Genomic DNA, 21848 nt, shown 5'->3' with positions numbered 1-21848 from the left:
GTTCTCCTGGGAGGTGTCACCCCGACACACAAGCACACAGTTTTGGCAGGAGCCCACTGCGCTGGAGGGTCAGGGAGTGGCCCCAAGTCCTGAGTCCTTTCTTCCTCTCCTGCAAGCCAATGCCCAGCCTCTCCCAGGAGGGAAGGGCTTTCTCACAAGGTTATCTCCCCCAAGTCTTCAACTGTCCCTCACTCTGACAAAGAGGATCACTCTCTGAAAACAAATACATGTGCTATACAATGGAAAGAAAATATACTAGAGCATGAGAGACTATGGCTGACTTGTTTTGAATTTTTTATTTTCAAAATTTCCTACTTCGTGGCTAAAATTTTCCTAATATTTGTGCTATAAAAGCAATCAAATAAAGGAATACATTCAACAAAACAATTCAGTAATAAGCCTTAATTTCCTAGTCCTAAAGTCATAATACTCATCTATACTATTTCCATATACGCATCTCCTTTAAAGTTGCTGGTTTCCCTTTACTGAGCCATTTATCTACTGTCCTGTACCATGACACTCGATGCCTAGTAACTAAATACTGAGGGCACTTTCCCAGATGTCTGTTAATAAGGCTTATTTACCAGGGACAAGTGCTATTAAAATCATACCCACTGATATTTTAACCATTAATTTTACTCTTCTTATTAACTTTTTTTTTGGTCAAGTTGTGTACAAGGAATTAAACACTAGAAAACTTTATTGCCTTTACATTCCATAAACACAGTGAAACTTCGCTGTGTTTGCTGTGGACCCTTTGCAAGTTGCTGTCAGCCTCCTACTGCCTTTTCAAAGTTATCTTCTCCTATACCCAAGGCACGAGCCCACCCTGCGGCAGGTGCAGAAAGGGGCCCCAGACCAGAAGTGCTGCGGACTCACCTGCTGCATCCTCCTCAGGGTTCCGAAGGGCGAAGGGAAAGTGGCACACTGCTCCTGTCACCCGACTGCCCTTCACAACCTGCTCCCAACCCTAGGTGGACAGCCCCTCGCTACCCTGCCCATCCTGGTTCCCATGACAGCAGGGTCCCGAAGCCACTCACAGGCACTCCTGGCATCCCGCGGGGGCCGTCCTTCCCGGTGTCCCCGGGGGGCCCTCTGGGACCTGGAGGGCCGGGGGGTCCGGGGGGCCCAGCCTGCCCTTGGTCACCCTGCAATGGAGAAGGGAACAGACCGACAATAATCAGGAGAGATTAATCCCGGGTCGTCTTCTCAACACTTTGAATTGCCCTTATCTAATCCACATTTATACTCTGAGAGGAGCCAGAGGGACCAGAAATCAAGCCTGCAGGCAATCTACCTGCCAGCGGGGAGCAAATAAATATTCATGCTGGGCAAGCAATGAGATGCTATTACAGCCAAGGCAGCCCCAGTGCAGGCTGGTGGGAAACTTTGTATGACTTTATCTGCAGCAGTGCTGAGTCCTAGTCACTGCTTAACAAGCAGCTGCATTTGTAGCTCAACAAATATGTTTATATTTCATAACCAACAAAATTAAGCAGAGGAGGCTCCTGGCAGGTTGTGTAATAATTTATGAGTAACCAAAGCTCGAGAGATTAGAAATGGGATCTATCACTAGTTAGAATTTAAGATTATTAAAACTGAAAATTTTGATGTCTCTTTGTTTTAGTACTTTCGTATACAGTTCAAATGCAGCTCATCAAATAAAAATTTATTCTAAGACATTTACAAATAAGGCCCCCCCACCCCACACCCACGCCCCACCCAGGAGGTAAGCAGTAAGGCAATGACCACTGCAAAGATCAGACTCCAGCCAGAGGAAGCACTACCTTAATCAGGCGGCGTTTAATGAGCTGCTGATCAGCAGAGAGAAAGCCATGATTGATTTTAGGAAACACCATCTGATCAGTCAGGTGAGGTCAAAGGTTGAAGTTCAGAGGTGAGAGAGTTGAAGAATAGACATCAGAAGGCCCCAAGAAAGAAATAAAGATACACACATTAGATTACAGCGACTGTTGAATGAACGGAACCGGCACTATCTGGGTCGGACCCGCTGGCTCTTCCCAAAGGAACCGGGACCCTGGAACGCCAGGGTGAGGCCAGACTTTGGCTAGACATGAATCCTTCTCAGACCCCAGGGCTACAAATGGGCATCGGCGCCACTCCCGGAGGGAGCTGAGCGGGGTGACCCTGTGTGTCCCACCGAGCAGAGAGTCGCCCCGTCCAGTGCCAGTTCCGTTTCCACCAGAGCCGCCAACCAGCACACAGGGGCGTGAACCCGACTGCCGTGGGTGGTGGCCAGAGTCCGGCCCTCAGAGTTGCTCCTCCAGCAGGAGTGCGTGCAGATCACAGGCAGGTGTGACGTGGTCTCAGGGGGGTGTGCCGGCCCGATGCCACCGTCCTCCCTGGGTGCCCGACGGCAGGTGGCCGGTTCTTGCTGCCTGTGTGCTGACTGTGGGTCTGAGCGCGTGGGCCGAGCATGACCACAAACCTTGACGGTGAGGATCTGGTTGCTGTGCAGGGCAGCGACCGTGGGGAAGCCAGGCAGACCCTATGGACACAGCGCAGTGCCAAAACACATGACAGAGCGTCACACGACAGTCCGCAGGTGGACGGCAGAGCCAGCACAGCCTGACGCCAGCCCTCCTGGCCGAGCCAGAGCAGGTGGAAGGCCCAGAAGTCATTGTGCCGCTGCCTACAGCTCGGCGTGCACAGACAGCCCCTTACGGCCCGGCGGCAGTCTGGGGGCTGCCTGCACGCACTGGGGTGCAGCCTGCCGCTCTCCACACGGAGCCTGCCTCGCCAAATGTTAGTACAGAAAGGAGACGGCTGGGGACACTGGATACTCTGTGCCACTCAACACAGAACACACGCGTTATTCTGCGGTCACCAACAGCGAGCCCACTTTCGCTGTTAGATTGGAAGAAGTAAAATGGTTCCCAAAACACAGCCTTCCCACCCACAGAACCCAGTTTCTTCCAGTCACCCGGTGACTCTCACGCCCCCTTGCTTCAGGAATTCCCACGAAGGGGTGGGCAGAAATGGTCTCTTCTAACGGGCACGTTCACGTGGGGGACTTAGGGTCACACTCCTCCTGGATCGCTCTGTCACCCAACTTCCCCAAGAGAACTCGCCAGTTCACACCGTGCCCCTTACAGCAGGAAAGGAGTTTGGAATTCCTCAGCCAGGGACGAGGGTAGGGGGAGATCTGTCCTACAGGCGCTGTTGCATGGGCAAGGCAGAGCGGAACTCTGCCTTTATTCTGTGTTTCTCTTCTAACAATACGTGAAATCGGAGCCCTTCATTCCAGTTTTTCTAAACGCAGAGCATGCTTACCATACAAATAAACAGCCACCACAGAGAGGTATGGCCTCAGGTTTCTGTGGCTTCCTTCCTGTTTGGGCTCTCTTCTCACCCGATTCTATTTGAGGACAGGTTTTAGGAAAAGCCACAAAGCTTCTATTTTGCTCACTCTGTGGATATTCTTCTTACTTTCCCCCATGCTAGGGACATGCTTTTTTTTCTTCTTTTTAAGAGAGCCAATAAAATTAGTTTTGTCATACGAAGACATTTTTTAGCCCTAATGCATTTCATTCTTGTTGTTTAGTGTTAGGACTTTTCAGGGAGCCAGTTAGAGGAAATCGTGTACTTTTGGCAAAATTCATTCTGATAAGGCGTTTAAGTGGCTGGGTAGTTTTGAAGCGACCTGTGTCCTCCTTCTCTTCTAAGTAAGAGTCTTCTAAACACAGACTCTGCACAAACTCAGAAATACTACAAGTTGGAAAACAGATGTGTACAATTTGCTTTTGTTTTACTATGCAATATGAGTTTAAAATGTTATTAGATGGTAATGTGCCAGCATCTTTCCATCTGTGACTCATTAGCCCTGTATTACACAGTCCGAATTTTATATATAAACCTCATACTTATGTAACAAAGAACAAAAACAGATACAAACAAGACGTCTATGAGGGATCAGAAATCTTGATTAGTGGCGATAAATCATAATGTCACTGGAGACACGATTATCTAACAAAATAATTTAAAATTAAAAACCTTTTAACAGTACACATGGTAGACCTTACAAATGTTCTGAAATTTAAATGTATAAACAAGTCACTTCTGGTACTTATAGCTGAGCATGACCAGCTTGCTGAGTCAACATATTTTCAAAGTGCACACATAAAAATAACAAGTTTTACAACTTTTTTCTTTTTTGAAGTTTTACAACTTTAAAAATTTTTCTATTAATAAGTTCCATTTTGGCAGGCTGTTGTGTGCATATAACATAGTTTGATCATTTTCAACCCACTTGGTTTGGGTTCCTACGTTGATGAGGGCTAAGAGGGAGGGGATTTGTAATTCTCAGTTGAGACGGCTCCTTCCCTGCCACAGGTAGTGTCCCTGACCAGCTCTGCCCACCCCGTCTTATTCCTCAGTCAGCCTCCCTGTGCAGATGCTACCAGCCAGCTGCTAACAGAGACACTTTCAAGGTCTCACGAAGGACTTTGCAAGTTTCACATAGCAAAGGAAAAAGAAGACAGGCTGAAGGATTCATTTCAATTTCAACAAAAGTCCCTTGGTCTGAGGTGTGACTCGTAACACCCTGCGCTGTTCAGAGCGGGAAAAGTAACCTGAAGGGCACACCCAGCATACCAGGGCACGGCTACAGGCAAAAATCAACATGGCACCGTTTCCTGAAAAGTCCATCTTTATGGTAAATAATTTTAAACATTTTTATGTAAAGCAAACGATATATTCCAGGACAGAATGCAAATGTGCATACATTTCAAAATAGTATCATTCCACGGGGACCACCTCCAGCTCGTAGGTAGATCCTGTGTGCTGCTTGCAGAGTTAGACTGAGAAGTGTGGTGCTGAATATTTATCCTTAGGACACAGCTTCCTGTGGCTGTAACTGCTAGGCTTCCCAGGCTATTCATGCAGAGAATCCACTTTTTCATTAACTATGCATCACCCCCCATATCATTAGTCATAGTCTCTCTCTAAATAAATAACATGGACATATTTCACGTGGTTTTACATCTTAGAAAACTTGCCTGGTACACAGATGGTCAGAGTGGGTGTGGAAAAAAAGTGTCTCTCAAAAAACATGGAGAAATGATCCAGAAGCAGATGAAACACTGAAATAATTTGCACACACTTTCACCCCAAAATATTTTGCATTCTAAAGGAACTAGATGTACGAGTGTGCAATATGCACTACCTTACACAGCCCATGTTCTCGTCCGAGAGCACAGAGGCTCATGACAACGTCATAAAACCTCCAGGCACTCTGTGGAGGAGGTAACCAATTCCAGGTCAGGGTTTTCCTCATTTAAAGTGGGCTGTATCCTTTTTTATTACCTTGTAGAAGGAGAGGTGCATGTGTACCCCAAAAGGATGTGGAAGAAATAAATAATTCATAAGAACAAGTTCACTTCAGGGCCCATAAATCCAAGCTGCTGTTGTCATTTCTACTGAATGCTCAGGAACGATGAGTGTTATACAGTTACATTACAGAGAGAAAACTGTGTTTTGTCAAAAGCACTCAGTAAGGCAAGAGACAGCCTGAAATGTAACCCTGACTTCTAATTCTAGCCTTTGTCTTTATGCAATCTATGAATTTATATTTTTATTCTACTTGGTTTAGAGTTTAAATATTAGCAAGCTTAAGAACTAAGACTGCACAGTATAGAAGTCGTATTCGTGGAGTGCTGTTCGCACGGCAGTTGCCGTGTTCGCCCCAGTGGCTGCATGGTGAGCAGGGGACCGAGCTCAGTGCGTAACATCTAGCAGGGAAAGAAGGGAGAGCGAGCAGGCAGGAACTGCACCAGGCAACAGGCAATATGATGGTGAACTTGGCTGCAAAGGGGACTCATGTGCACCCAGCCCTGGAGAGGCTTCCGAGCCCGGTGAGCGTGGGGCTGAGGTTGGCACAGCAAGACTCAGGCTGAAGAGATGGTAGGAGTTGCTACAACAGCCTCACCACTGTATCTAGGACTTGAAGAGGGATGAACTGGGCCCTGGCATTGCTGAAGCAGAGCGCCAAGGACCTGTACCTTTGCTGGGGATATAGGGAAGGTGAGGAGAAGGGGCTGGTCCTCGTCCCCAGCCTGAGCCATGGAGGGATGGCAGGGAGGAAGCGGGAAATGACACAGGCCACGTTACAGATGGTGAGTTCAGTGCGGGATCTGCTTGAACTTCACTGCCCACGGACGGTCCAGAGGCAGCAGATGAAAGAGGAGAGGTAAGAGCAGAAGTCAAAGGACTGCATGAAGTCACCCAGAGGAGGACGGGCCCCTTGGGACGAACAAAGGGATGAGCAGAGGAAGAGGTGGCTGACAGGAGGGTTCTAAGGAGCTGTGGTGGAAACAGGAGGAAGGCAAACGTTTTTCAGAAAAAAATAAATGTGGGGAAATTCATCAATATGACAGACACATACTTGTGCGTTGCTTCCTTAATTGTGCTGAATGAGTCACAGAAGCGGCCCGCAGTGAGAAGAGGCGGAGGGTGGCTAAGGTCACTGGAAATGGACACCATGAATAAGCACGAGAGGGTACACCTGAGACCGTACAGGGAGGGGAAAAGCAAACACTTATAACTATGATGGGCCAAGGCCCCTGGACAGCAAGTCAGGTGAGAAGAAAACAATGCACTGCGCTAAGAAATGAGAATCTTCATGTTTGTTCATAATGCACACAATCATGCATTACATCATAACCACCGAAGTGGGCAAGAGTGCCGGACAAAGATAAATATTCCTGGAAGCTGACAGAACGATTTGTAGTGAAGAGGGACCAGATGGGGAGACACAATAATAGAACACAAAAATATTTAGGTGAAAGAATCACTTTAGTTTAACAGCAGGAACTGTTAGGAGTCTAAATAAAGACATTAAAAGAAAAAAGTGTGCTGCTAAATTGTTCCATATTTCAGTAGATACTATCATCTGTGTCTGAAAGCTAAGTAGCTAAGATAATCCTCCCACTAAACCACATGAGAATGAGAGTCCGTGAAAATCAGAATTTATAACTTATGGAAAAAGACTGACTTATAGAAGTATCAATTATGGAAAGAATTATTATTTGGCTGTTGACTATAATATTTTTAAGTCGCTCAGAAAACCCTAAATTGTGTACACATTCCAAGTCCCTTTCTGTAATATTCTATCACAACTGTTAGCCCAAGTCACTGCAGTACATCCTTTTGATAAATGTGGATTTCACAAATTGTTTAAAAGAGAACAATATAACCCTATACTGGCAAATGTCATTGAATACCCACATAGCTACTAAAATGCTAAGTGAAGGTAAACTATAAAAATAACTGTGTGCACAAGAAGAAAGATGGCAGAAAAATTCTAACACCAGCAAGAGCAAAGTATAAGAAAAATTGTCTAAGTGCACTCACAGGGTTTCCCAGTGTTGTTGAAAAGCATTTCCTAATGACACACAGCTAAAGAAGATCAGTTAAAGATGAAACCCTCGGAAAAGAAGTAGGAGTATTGAAGAAGGATTGTTCTATCCTGAGGGAACCAGAAAAGGGTAGATGCAGGATATGGGGTGGGGGAACAAAGCGGCCTTGTAGTCTGTGAAGCTGAACAAAACAAAATTTGTATAAATTTTTCTATCAGTCACTTTCCTGCCACCCAATGTCCGCACCTTAAAGGAGCAGCCAACACCAGGCCAGGATTTTCCTACTGCCTGTGAGCTCCAGACTGTACTCTCTTAACCATTATGTTTTCCATAAATACTTTTTTTTTTTTTTTTGAGACAGGGTCTCACTATGTAGTTGAGACTGACCTGGAACTCACTATGTAGCCCAGGCTGGTCTCGAACTCACTGCAATCCTCCTGCCTCAGCCTCCTGAGTGCTAGGATTACAGGCATGTGCCACCATGCCAGGCTCATAAATATTTTAATAGTCCTTAGCTTAGAGAAATAAGCAAGTCAGACCTTACCCTAGGCCTCATGCAGCTCTGAGCAGAAGCAAAAAAGCAGACACAGAACAAGCAATTGCAAACGTGTCTGTTGTCTCCACTGATCTACCCACCCATGCTCTTCTCTCTTGTATTTTTCTACTTGCTTGACCTGCGTTCTCCAGTCACCCTCTTAGGTGACCCTCTACTTACTGCCTCAGGAGAGGTGCAAGGAGACAGAGGGCAAAATAAAACCTGTCTAGCTTCTCGAAATGAAAAATATCTAGAAAGATTATCTTCTCAGCTGGAAGGGAAGAAGATCTGCACACCTGAGAGCAGAGACTTCTGTCCTGCTTCCCAGCAGCGCTGCCAGGAAGCCAGCAGTGCCACCAAGAAGAAATGTCTACAAGACATTAGATGACATAACCGTGGACAGCGTGCGGGAGATGTCCCTGCCCAGGGCAGAGCACAGGAGCGGCGGGAGAGACCCAGGCCCCATCGGAAGGACAGCACAGACCAGTCCAGCCACATGGCCGTCTGCTGCAAGCTGTGTAGACTGAACCTGAAGACCAGGGCTGTGAAAGAGCCTAGAGGAGGAGGAAAATGGAAATCCCAAGCAGGCAGATGCTGCTGTTTTGGTCGGCTCAGAAGCGTGGAGGCTCAGATTCAGAAGCCATGTCATTATAGAAAATTAAGTCAGATTTCTGAGTTTTTAGATTGAGATCCATAACTCTAAAGTGTGGATGATGACTATGGTCAAAACTAAAACTGAGAGGATCTGGACAGGGGTCCTGAGCAAGGAAGTGACACTGAGGGGGACCTACAGAATGGATGACGTTGGCGGCTGGCCACCTCGTGGAGCCGACACATTTCCCTCCCGATAGGATGGTCGGGATGAAGACCAGGCCCAAAGAGAACGTATCTTTTCCTTTTCTGAAGATACACTGGACCTACCCTAGGGTATGTAAGGCTGAGGCCCAGTTCAAGCCGCTTGCCCTGGAGTGCAGACTATCAGACCAGGTGAGGATAAAAGGCTCTAGGTCGTGGGATCCCTATAGAGGGTCAGAGTGATGAAAAGTGTTCTTTCATGCACCTACGTCTCATACACGCCTTAGACCCAGAGCAGTGATCAGGTTTGTAGGGGTTCCAGTCTGGTGGAAAGGAGCAGTATTTTACCGACATCCAACCAAACGGAAAACATTCCACGTGTGTGCTCTGACAGACAGGCAGGCCGTACCTAAGCACTTCCGCCTGCGAGAAGGGGCGGGGCTCCCGCAACGGAGGAATTCAGGATGGGCTAGAAGGGTGATGAGCAGGGTGACATCAGAGTGCTACGTGGACTTGGGGCTCTGGAAGAAGCTACTCCAATACGAAGAGCTCTGAGGACTCAGAGGAGGGGCGACTGGGCAGCCATGACCACTGCTGTACAGTTGAACAAGCCATCCACATGTGGGCTTCGGAGAGACAACCCTAGTTAGGTCTGCAGGACAGATTCCGAAACAAGGCCGGCCTGCGATTGCTTCTCCGATACTCCCAAATCTGAAGTCTCAGAGGGGAAAAGGTTTTTTCCCAAGTTTAAAGTTTTCTTTAAGTTTGAGGCAAACATATGTGATGAAAAAAATTCATCTGAACAGACGTGGGCTCTTTCTGTCCACTATGACCCTCGCGGTGTGACCGTGTAGGTGTCCTACTGAAAAATCTGATGGCACGACTGCTGAGTGTCTCAGCTCCTGAGGGCTTGGACACAGGGTGCAGCTGGTGCACAAGCAAGGTCAGCTCCCTATTTCCAAGGAAACCAAATTGTCAAACACTTAGCTGACTCCGGGTGGGACGTGCACATTGTCCAAAGCTGAGGACACAGGGGCTTTTACGGGGTAAGCGATTACAGACAAAGTAGTAAGTTTTAAGTTTAAGGCAAACAATTTGTCAATATCAGTAGGTCTGGAAGTGCTCGACCTGAGTATGTGCTGACATAAGCAATGTAATTTATATACATTTTTATATATATATTTATTTATTTTGGTGCCAGGGATTGAACTCGCGTTACTTTATATTTTGACATTCTATATATTATATAGAATTAGCTGGAAGAACTTTTATCTGGTATATATCTTTTAATTGTCTTCATAAATAAGCTCATTTATAATTAGCATATTGTTTTACAAGTGAATGAAAAAGAAAGCCAGTGAAAATTTTGTTCTTTTATGAAAAAAACCTTCTCCAAAGGCCTTGTTTGGAATACCCATTTGATTACTTAATACTACATCACAATTTCCTTAAATTTTCTCTTTAAAAAAATCCAAAAGCTAGCTGGATGTGGTGGCACATTGCCTGTAACTCTAGCACCGAGGAGGCTGAGGCAGGAGGATTACCTTGAGTTGGAGGCCAGCCTGGGCTATACAGTGAGTTCAAGTCATCCCCAACAATAGTGAGACGTTGTTTCAAAAAACAAAACAATCCAAAAGCAAACTTTAACTCAGCCTTCTCTGAATTTCATGCAAAAGGCCTTTGAAATATAAGGTTTTGAGTTGAGGCCTTCCAATAATAACTTTTCAGTTCTCACAGAATCTTCCCTCTAACATGATAGGAAATCACAACAGTGCGTGATACAATGACATCTTGCAATGACATTTTCATAAAACCCATGGTCCTCTCAGTGGTCTGTCCACTCAAAGACTCGCCTCCTCTTGGACAGACCTACCCTTCTCTGGAAGGAAAGGCTACATCCGACAGAGGAGGTACAGGGTCAAGAACGTAGGGGCTTCATTGGCTGACAAGCCCTGAATACAAAGGGGAAGCAGGCTGTGTCCAGCCGCCCACAAGCAAAGCTCCACGGCTCATTTTCCATGTTGGGAGAGAAAGCCAAAGTGTCCTGCTGTCCCCTAAGAAGTCAATTCAGTGTCTCAGCTTACTGGGAGCTGGCTAACCTTCCCTTGAATGGGATTAGACTCTAAAGTTGCCTGGGCATCAGCATTGTGGATGGTGGCCTCTCTTCTTGTTCCAGCCGAACAGGTAGATAAAAAAGCTGTCAAGACTCCATGGGACTCAGCTACAAGGGACAGGCAGTTATCCTGGGAAGCTCACCACCCCTTAAAGTTTTGCTCCCAGGAAATGCCTGATGGCCCTCAGGTGCTTGAACTTTTCAAGAGGGATCTTAACAGCAAAGACGAACAGGACACTTGGTAAAGTCCCCAGAGAGCCCCTCTGCCCGGGGCAGTCCTGTCCTGGATACTTTCTCCGCCACTTAATCTGGTCCCATTTTCTTTCTTTCTTTTCTTTTTTTTTTTTAAAGATCATTTTAATTGAGAATCACTCTGAGCAAATATGCCGTTTTATTTTTATTTTTTCTCTCTCATTGAGTTTATTGGTACATTTTAGGTACACAGTACAGTTACATTCATTACTGGGATCCTGCACCTTCACATGACGGGTCTTGGTTCTCATTTTTTCCCCTTGTCCCTGCCCTCCCTTCACCTCTCCTTCTCTCCCCCTTTACGAACCCTAACTATAATTGTACATAAGATCCTAATGATATAACAGACAATGTGAAATAGGAAGAAAGGGGCTAAAGGTGTAGGGAAAGTGGGAAGGGTAGGGGAAAGCTAATAAGGGAAAAGAAAAAAACATGAGAAAATGAAAAAATGGAAATGAAGTGTCCAGTCCCATTTTCTAGTATTCTCCTAACTGTATAGCATTTTCACAGAGTCTGTTAAGCTACATAAGAGTAAAACAGAATCGCAGTTTGAAAATATTCTTCAATGTATGTTTTATAATACAAATTACATGTCAGGATGTGCTCAACCCCCCAAATTTTCTCTGAAGTCACTCATGTATAGGGAGTCACTAAAGAACTGTAAGGACACAGCAGATAACATGAAGAAGAAGCACATTTGAGACAAGCAGAGTGGCAGGTCTTGGCTGAATAGGAGGGCAAAGGTTGGGCTGAAAAGAAATGGCAATTGTTCAGCTGATTTTTGCCACAGGAGAAGACAGACAAGGGCTGCTACACCTTTACCTGAGTCATGAGAAACCAGAAACCAACTTAAAAATAATAAAAAGATCAAATGCTACCAGGTTTCAAGTTAAATATCAGCTACCAATTCAAATTTAATGTAAAACATTTTATAGTCCAAACTAAAATATATGAGAGGTTAAGATTTGGACAGAGACTATCAGTTAAAGATCTGCATTCTTGCACTTTTGCACACTGAATGCTCACGAGCAGAGCGGAGAAGGGCTCTGCCTCAGAAAGGAGACACTCAGCACCTTATCCTCCACTGTAAGATCAAGGGTTCCGAGTTCTCCTCCCAGCAGTGCCATGCTGTCCTCTGAGCCCTGCTCCTGAGTAACAAATGTTTTAAAATATGATTGTTACGTGGTATTTCTAGGAGGAAGAAGAACTGAGCAGGTCCAAGAAAAAGCAAGTCTTGCATTCTGGCAGCGATAGATTTGCTCAGGAGGTGATCTGAGCTGGTAACTAAAGAGGGTGCTGTGATCTATGTAAGAAGCACTGTTCCTTTGGGAATCTCAGAAAAGAACTTCCTGACTTCTGTGAAGTTAAATCTAAACTTTATGGTGATATGGGTATTAGAAGTCGTAACATGGAATCTCTATGTTTTGGTTTTAATTTCATAGTTGTGGTTGATGATGATGTCATGTAATTAAATGCAGTCTATTTTTATATTAAGTTGTACTATACTGTTTAATTTTAAGGGATATGTTTATCTGCAAAACTTACTTGAAATAGCTATACTGATATGTTTTATCTTTATTTTTTTTAATGCATTCAAATTTCAAACACCTAGACGATAACAGATCAGTCAAAATACATCAAGAGTAAAGATTAAATTGTCTTAGAAAGTTACTGAAAATTATACCTCGAAATAAGCCTTGCATGCAATCTTTAATAAGGTCAGTTCTCCATTTAAATCTACTTAATATTCTGTTTAATCAAAGGAATTTGCTCACATATACACAAGATACATTTTTTTCTCCCTATGATTTCATGAATTCAAAATATAAATCATTCAAGTGAGCAAATATTGAATGAGGTGTTTGCTTTATTTACCAATAAATAAAAACTGAATGACAGTGTTTTGTGTTTGAATGCCTATGCACCAAAGATAAAAACTTTTTCTGAGGTCTTAAGAGATCTAAAAGCAGCAGCCCAACTTACAAAACACAGATGTATTTCACAGATCTTACGTTTATTTTCTTAGATGGGTGTCTGATTTCAGGACCCACAAGAAAGTTTGTATTTTAAAAAGCAGGTGTTATCTGGGCGGCTTCGATAAGGTTCCTCAACACTGACACCTCTCATACATGACTAAAAGAAAGTACAAGCTGTGTGCCTGCCGTACCGTGACCCACAACACTGTCAGCCATTCTCCATGGGTCACGTGGGACAGTGGGACTCGTGGAACACGAAGGGGAGGAGAATAAGTTATCCTTCGCAGCTCTGGGGTGGAGCTTCCTAACACTTCACCCAGCTGAGACGAAGATTCATTGTAGTCACTGTACAACTGGCCATAAATCTTAACTTTCTGAACACTGGAGAAGTTAACGGGGAAAAGGCATGAAACAATTTGACTGAGAAAAAAGTATTTCCAAAGATGCCAGAACTGACTTCCTACAAGGTGGCGTCGCCTGATTTGTGAGTTATTAGGTCTTTCGTTGCTCACGAATTAGAGACTCCTCTTGCACTCATTCCCTGAAGGACTTCTTTCACTGTCACCATCCAGTTAGGAACAAGAAAGGAAAGGAATAAGGAGGTGAACGTCAAACCGTGGATTAATATAGGAGAGTTGGCATGAAATGTTACATGTGCGTAAGTACAAACTCTCAGAATGGAAATGTATCCTGAGCTAAAGAAATGAGTTTCCAAATAATGAACATTTACCAAAAGAGTCATTCAACCATTCAGATCAATTTCCACCTTTGTAAAAAGTGGGGGAAGTAATGTGAGAGAGACTGTGAGAGAGACAGAGAGAGAGAGAGAGAGACAGAGAGAGAGAGAGAGAGAGAAGATCCTGCAAAATATAGACAGAAATTCCATCTATATTTCTAAGTCAGTGATAAAATAGATGATTAAAAGGATGGTTAGCAAAAATTTACAAAACAATTGTAATTTAAAAGTATTGTGTTCATTTCCTTTTCAAAAAGGATCATCAGTAGATGCTGTACACGTGTAACTGGCTTTTAGTAAGAGGTCTGTCAAGTTTTCTTATACAACCTTGGCTACAAAATTCAGAAATGTGATTTGAAATCAATAAAAACAGTGGACTCATAACTGGCTGAACAATCTACTCACGCTACAGTGTCTAACTGATCACAAAATTCATGGCCGCAGACCGAGTCCGTGCAACATGGGTATCAAGGGTCAGATTAGCCCTCTCCCATGTGTGGGGTGGGAATCACTTTGGCCTGTATATGCTTATTGATTTCTCCATCTCAGAGCTCCGAACAGTGGGCGGGAAGAAGAGAATATTTATTATTTCAGGCTGTATTAAATATAAACAATTGTTAAGATACCACTCTCCTCTGTCAGGCCACATCTGGATGAATGGGCTTGATTTCTGGGCATTTACCTCTTAAGGAGGACAGATTTATACAGAAAAGGAAACTGGGTAGAAAGGTATTTTAAACAGACAAGATCAAATGGAGACCACGGAGCATCGACCTCACCACCAAAAGGCGCACTGGTCCTGGAGGGAGGTCGCCGTTGGAGTTGGGGACTGAAAGGGCTTTGGGTGGTCCCACCCTTGAATGTCAGTGCTTCTGCCCGTTCACTGAAGGGCTGTCCTAATGGAGAGCGCTGGTTCAGAAGGACTGACACTAAAGACACCGGAGCACACTGGTGTCCACTCAGAGGTGGGGGCAGTAGATCGACTGAAAGGACAATTCAATTACTCTGTGATATTTAGGGCTGCTCCACTGAGAACCTTCTGCTTGGTAGGAGAGCGAGCTCCTCGTCACCAGAGTGTCTCAGTAGGACCCAGAACGTAAACTCAGGACACCCTCTGGGGATCTGTAGGCAACTGGCTGATGTGACCGAGCTTTATACGGCAGCGATGTGAGACAGTTTGACGGCGCAGCGGCTGAATTTCTCTTATCCATACCATCTTCCCCTTTACCATGCTGTTAAAATAGGGCAACCAGGATTTATCTAAAACCCCTTCTGCCACTGACAATTTTTTAATTCTATAAAAGCTACATTGCAATTCCTGTATTACCCAACAGTTAAAAACACAGAATAAACATATTTCAGACGCACACAATTCTTTCCCACACACGGAAATCAGTCTACCTTAGAGGATGCTTTTTGTGCTCTTTTTTCTCAACCTGTTGGACTGGGCCCTCAAACTCTGAACTTAGTAAAATCAGGGAAATCAGGTTGCCATTTACGTTTATGTCAAGGAGGACCCAGAAAAAAAAAGTCATGTATTAGTGATCAAAATTAGTCCTTTCTCTGAAGATTCATCAATATAGCTATAGGGAATGAGTTCAAACAAATCATGAGCTTGTTTTTAATTGATTAATGAAACGGGGCAATTTTGTAAAGAACGTTTGTAAGGGAAGATGTTTCCATTAATGCAAATGTAGAGCCAGAACAACAAAATCCCAGAAAACATGTACAATGTATTAAAACCTAACTTTTTTCCTAGAAGCAGTCACTAGTATTATTAAAAAATTATTTGGCTCCAACAAAAAACCATGAAACTAAATTTATATTTGGAGTCTAAACAACATGAACTTCAGCTGTGACCTATTTAGTTTCCTAAGCTGTATCATTTTAAGTAATGAACATATACAGTTAAAGAAAGGAAACCTACAGGAAATTTTGCTCAAAGGAGTGGCTCAGGTTCTATCCTTCAAAGTCTGTGATGGTTCCAACTTTAAACATATAATTACAGCACTAAAATGTCATCTTTTAAACATTATTTGGATGTTAATTGCTAGCCTAATCTGCATATGACTTTTCAAAAAATTGTTATTTTATCATTCATATGTTAAGCAAAGAAAATATTTTTTTCTTTTTTTTAGTACCAGGGATCGAACTCAGGACCTTGCACTTGCAAGGCAGGTGTGGTACCACTGAGCAAAATCCCTGGCAAAGCAAAGAAAATCTTAAAGATAGCATAAATTATATTAGAATCTTGAGACAAAACTACCGAGGTTGTTTTCATCTTTTTAACACACTTGATATACACTAACAAGTGCTGCAGTACCATAGGTTGACAATCAGCAGTGTGAGAAGAATTTTATGTAATTTTAAAGCAAGCAGGATGTAAATAACATTAAAGGTGATGATGCAGCCTTTGTCCTACAAAGCAAGTCATTTATCATTAATCGTTTTGCAGCTTAAGTGTCTACATATTGTGACAGATGGGCTTTGTCCTTGTCGTATCACAAGCAGAATCATCTTGTCGTCTAAAGTTGCAAAGTCAGTACCAACAAGGCTTGCACACCCATGCAGATAAACTGGGCGGGCTGAGCGTCGCTGAAGGTACCAGTACTCGTTTCTGCATCCAAACAGGTTGTCCCCACCCTGCCTCTGCCAGGTGAAAATCATAAATTAAAAAAGTGAACCCAAAGATGCTAGGTCTCTCCACTTTCCAACAGAAGTTTATCAAGCAAGATTTTATATGAATTATCCAATATCAAAACATTACCAACTAACTTGGGAGAACCACATAAAATGTATGTACTAGCATCTGGTCCATAGCTACCAGCCTGCAGCCACTAATCTGCTCCCTTGAGAAGTATTGGCTCAAAATAGAGAGAGAAAACTGCACATAAAGGCACAAATATTACAGTAACGAGGAAAAATAAAGTCATTGAATTTCTTTCCACCCTACAACCAAGCGTGCTAGTCTCTATCGTGAAGAGAAATCCTATACAAGTTGTGACAGTTTCTCGAACTGCAGCCCCGTGGGCACACGCCATTTCACTCGGCTCAGTCTGAAAGTCTTGAGTTATGAGAGCAGTCACTGTATAAAAATTGAGTAGATATCATGACTCAAGCTTTGCATTCTTCCCTGACACATTTTATTAGAGCTCCTCGGCTCCGAAGTGGAAGTAACACCACAGCGGGGATCGCGTTACGGACTTAGCAGGCACAAGGGCACTGGCAAGGGAGCGAAGTTGTCTCCATTTCGATTTTGTTTGACTTTTCTGACTCAAAGTGTAAAATGAGGGATGAAACTGTCAATCTCAACATTAACTTTCTGGACAAATCCAAAGGATCTAACAGATATCCAGATATTCCTTTTTTCCAATAACTCCTCAAAACTCATTTCCTGTTGCAACATTACTAATTGTAAACGACGACTAAACAAAGGCAATGAGACCGCACAGTCACGCAGTATGGAGCGAGGAAAAAGAAAACAGAGTGGCTGCATAGTGTCATTTCCCAACACTGAAGATGTCACTTTGTCAGTGCATAGATAAGGTGTGTTTTCCACACCCCAAAATGAAAATAGCATGTGTCCCAAGGCTCTGAAACATAGACACAGTAATTACCTGTCAGAAAGAGAATAACTGAGTGTCAAAAGGCAGACTATTTTTTTATTATTGTTTTCGTTATGGAAATTATAGTGATCATCTCATAGATTATACGCTCTTTAAACAATGAAGAGAATCACCAAACAAATGTATAAAGATCAATGAAAATGGTTAGATTACAGTGAGTGGCATAGATATGAGCAATGCCTATGGAGACAACACAACTTCCTGCTTTCAAAACATCTGATAAAGCTACACCAATGACTGACAGTTTCCTAATGTTTACCTTCTTTCACTTTTGTTTTGTTCTTTGACAAGGTGTTGCCATGCAGTCGAGCCTGGCTTTGGACTCACTGTGTAGCCCAGGCTGGCCTCCAACTCACAGCGATCCTCCTGCCTCAACCTCCTGAGTGCTGGGACCACTGGTGTGCATCACCACGCCCAGCTTAGCCGATGTTTACCTTGTTAAAGATCGGTTCAGTAGGATGAAAATAAATGGAGAGCAAGGCATCAGCAGGGGTGGAAAAAAAGTCACGAGGCTCTGCAGCGACACGTTAACCACACAGAATGTTGCAGCCTTGTTGTCAAAAAGATTTCATACTCCCAAAGAAAATTTCGGTGCTGGCTGTCTAGACATTTCTGACTTCACTGACCACTAAGAAATACAAAGAAATAAGATATCTAAGAACAGGTAACTGATTTGTAAATTATGTCTCCAACCTATCTGGAACGCTGAACTCAAAGCAAACATTTGTTCCTCAAAGACTATGGTGAAAAATATCAGGGAACTATTTGGAAGTCAGGGCCAAACTTGCTGCAATAGTCAAGAACTGCACTTGCTTCCAGCTAATGTTGCAAAGAGAAACTGAAAATGGCTTTCTTCGTGTGCTAAGACATGCCAGAAGAAAAGCCAAGCATCGGGTCATTAAAGTTCACCGTGTTTCTCTCAATCCTAACATGAATAGGAAGAGGCTTTTAAAAAAGGAACCAAGGAAGGTATATCAAGTTAACTCCAAAACACATAATGGATTGATCTGAGCATCAATTCACCTTTTCTAAACAGGAGTTAGGGCATAAATAATAGGTTTGCATTTGTACACATTTAGAGCTTATGTGAATTATCCGCACTTTTGGACAACTCTTTCATAAAGATATTTTAGGCAAGTGCAATTAGGAGAGAAAACTCAGAGCTGTGTATATAAAATAAATATCTATGATGAAACTCATTCATGTTTAGAAAAGATACACACACACAACAACACAGAATGGTACTTGGCACAGTATTTTAAACAGCTGGTTGTGCAAAAGGTATTTGGTAATTTTCCAATGAGAAACAATTTGGAGAGCTTTGAAAAGACAACCAAAATAATACCCATGCGTGGCTTAGAAGAAAGCTCATCTCGGAAGCTGCCCTGGCCTGGTCTGTGCGCACACCCCACCCTCCTCCCTCCTGAGCTTCCCTCCCTCGGGCTACGTCAGCGGCCCCGGGACTCTCCCACAGCAAGGACGGCTCCCCTCCAACAGCAAGGTCAGGATTCCGAGGACGTATTTCAAGGTCAGCCACGATGGAAGCAGTCTAGATAAACACACGACTCAGCTTCTAAAAGTAGAAGTCCCGATGAAAGGTCCAAGAACAGTACATTAGAAAACAAATGGATGTGTTCTTAATTAAGATTTTTGATGGTGAATCAATCCCTTAGCCATTTTTCTCCCCTGCCAATAAAACTGGGCCTGTCCGGGCTGACATCTTTTGAAGACAAGGCCAAAGAGGCAGGAACGGCCACCTGTTCATCTCTCGCTCTCCCCGAGAGCGTGGTTAGCTCCTGCCCTTCCCAGCCATGCAGGCCTGCAGCCAGGACAGCAGCGCCCGCCGCTCAGCCACTGCGATTTCTCTCTGCCCACTGCCTCCCGACTTCGTGCTCAGTTCTTCCTAGTCACTGCAGGCCTGAAGCCCACTGTAGAGCCTGACCTGGAGAGAGGGACCTCGGTCAGCGGTTCTTTGGCCCTTTGGGGGCTACATTAGAGGTTTATTATTTCTCACTTTTACAATGACTCCTTATAAGCAATTCATGCTAAATCCCCATGATAATAAAGCACGGAAATTATGCTAAGACGTTTTCTTGGTATGTGGAGTTGTGGAGGGGGAAAGTGTTACATTATTGTTGTTGTTATTATTTTTGCTAATTAAAAAATACCCACGGGCGGTTAGCAAGGATGTCTGTGAATACCAACAGGCTTCTGAGCTGACTGCCTTTTCTGAGGAGGAGCAGCACAGGCTGCTGCAGGACTGCACCTGAAGCGAGAACTCGTACCTGACAACCCCATCCTACAAAGCCAGTGCTGTTTGCCAGCTGTGATTTACAGGCTCCGTCTGCCGCCAGGAACTAAGGACACATTAACGCAGGTGTGCTTGTGAAAGGAAGTTGCTGTCTGGCATTAAATGACTTTCCAGAGACACCACTCCTTCAGACCTGCAGGAACAGGATCATCAGGGCATAAGCCTTCTTCCTCCATTCTGAAGGGAAGAGTCAAAAAAATACAGCCCTCACTCTGGTCCCTTCTGCAAATCCTGACGCATCTCTCCAGGCTGCTACCTTACATGTTCTTGGTTTCTATTTGATTAACTCACTTCAAACATTCCCATCCGCCGCGTAATTCTGCATCTGGGAACGAGGGAAGAAGAACAGCGGCCGCCATGTTGAATTCTGTTAAGCTGCTCACAAAACTGCTGTTTTCTATTTGCAGTGTGCTTGTTATTTGTAGATATTACTACGTGCAATTTAAAATGGATTTTTGGTCCATTTAAAATACAAGTTTTAGGGCCGGGGATTTACCTCAGTGGTTTGGTGGCCTGCCTTGCAAGCGCTAAGACCCGAGTTCAATCCCCAGTACCAAAAAACAAACAAACAAAAAACAAAATACAAATTTTAGTATATATAGTACAAGGCTTATTTTCTCTCCCTTATATAATGTTTAAAGTCATCAACTCCAAACCTCCCTTTCCTTTCATATTTTATTACATGCTTCAGGTGGAATCATTCATGAAAATCCTAGTGCAATGTAGACTACGAGAAAGATCCAAAAAAGTCAACGAACAAAGAGCTGGGTTTTCAAAAGAATAAAATAGATAAGCCCTTAGCCAACCTTATCAAAAAACCAAAGAAAAGGCTCAAATTCATGCAATTAAGAATGAAATGGTGAAGTCACAACAGATCCAGCAGAAATCCAGAGGATCATAAATACTCCGAGAACCTGAACTGTAATAAAATGCAAAATATAGAAGAAATGGACAGATTTCTAGACACGTATGAATTACCAAAGTTGAATGAAGAAGATATAAAAATTCTAAACACCCCAATTACAGTCAGTAAATTGAAAACATAATTAAAAATTTACCAACAAAGAAAAGCCCATGTCCTGATGGCTTCACTGCTGAATTTCTCCAGACATTTAGGGAAGAATTACTGCCACTACTCTTTAAACTTTACAGTGATATTGAAAGGGAAGCAATACTTCCAAATTCATTCCTGGAAGCAAGTATTACTTTGATTCTAAAACCAGGGAAAAATCCAACCACAAATGAGAACTACAGGCCAATCTCCTTAATGAACATAGATGCAAAAATCCTCAATAAGATATTGGCAAACAGAATACAGAGAGTCATCAAGATTATACACCCTGACCAAATCATATTTATCCCAGGGATGCAAGGATAGTTCAACATATGTAAATCAATTAATGTAATACAGTATATTAACAGAATCAAGGACAAAAACCATAGATGCAGAAAAAGCATTTGACAAAAGGCAACACCCATTCATGATAAAAACCCTACAGGAAATTGGAATAGATGGTCTTTATCTTAACTTGATAAAGGCTATCTATGAAAAGCCAACAGCCAACATCATACTAAGTGGTCAAAAACTGAAAACCCTCATGCTAAAATCAGGAATGAGACAAGGATGTCCACTAGCACCACTCCTGTTCAATATAGTTTTGGAAACATGCATCACAGCAATTAGACAAGAGAAAGAAATAAAAGCAATAAAGATAGGAAAAGAAGAAGGGAAACTGTCACTATTTGCTGATGATATACTCTACAAGAAGACCCAAAGAACTCTGCCAAAAGACTTCTAGACTTGACTGACAGATTTCGTAGAGTAGCTAGAAACAAGGTAAACACTCAAAAATCAATAGCCTTTTTGAACACAAATAACAGTCTCACTGAGAGTCAAATAAGGGAAATAATCCCTTTCACAATAGCATCCAAAAAATGAAATATCTAGGAATCAATCTAACAAAGGAGACAAAAGACCTCTACACTGAAAACTACAGCACTCTAAAAAAAGACATTGAAGAGGATATAAGAAAATAGAAAAACATCCCTTGTTCCTAGGTAGGAAGAATCAATATAGCAAAAATTGTCATAGTTCCAAAACTGCTATACAGATTCAACGCAATCCCGA

General features: G+C 43.2%; 1 protein-coding gene across 1 annotated transcript in view; it reads right to left on the bottom strand.

Annotated features, from left to right (window-relative positions):
- The window catches only part of Col25a1 (collagen type XXV alpha 1 chain), a 408120-nt gene that overhangs the window by 106037 nt on the left and 280235 nt on the right, over window positions 1-21848 (bottom strand). The window contains exons 14-15 of the mRNA XM_033755992.1: window positions 2450-2509; window positions 1041-1148 (exon numbers count right to left, since the gene is read on the bottom strand). Coding sequence (XP_033611883.1) covers window positions 1041-1148; window positions 2450-2509 — 168 coding nt within the window. The remainder of the gene's footprint in view (window positions 1-1040; window positions 1149-2449; window positions 2510-21848) is intronic.

This window comes from Fukomys damarensis, unplaced genomic scaffold, assembly GCF_012274545.1.
Source record: "Fukomys damarensis isolate Sample0158 unplaced genomic scaffold, DMR_v1.0_HiC HiC_scaffold_25, whole genome shotgun sequence".
Lineage (NCBI taxonomy): Eukaryota > Metazoa > Chordata > Mammalia > Rodentia > Bathyergidae > Fukomys > Fukomys damarensis.
Note: the sequence above shows the minus strand (reverse complement) of the source record. Positions and strands in the feature narration are given on the sequence as shown.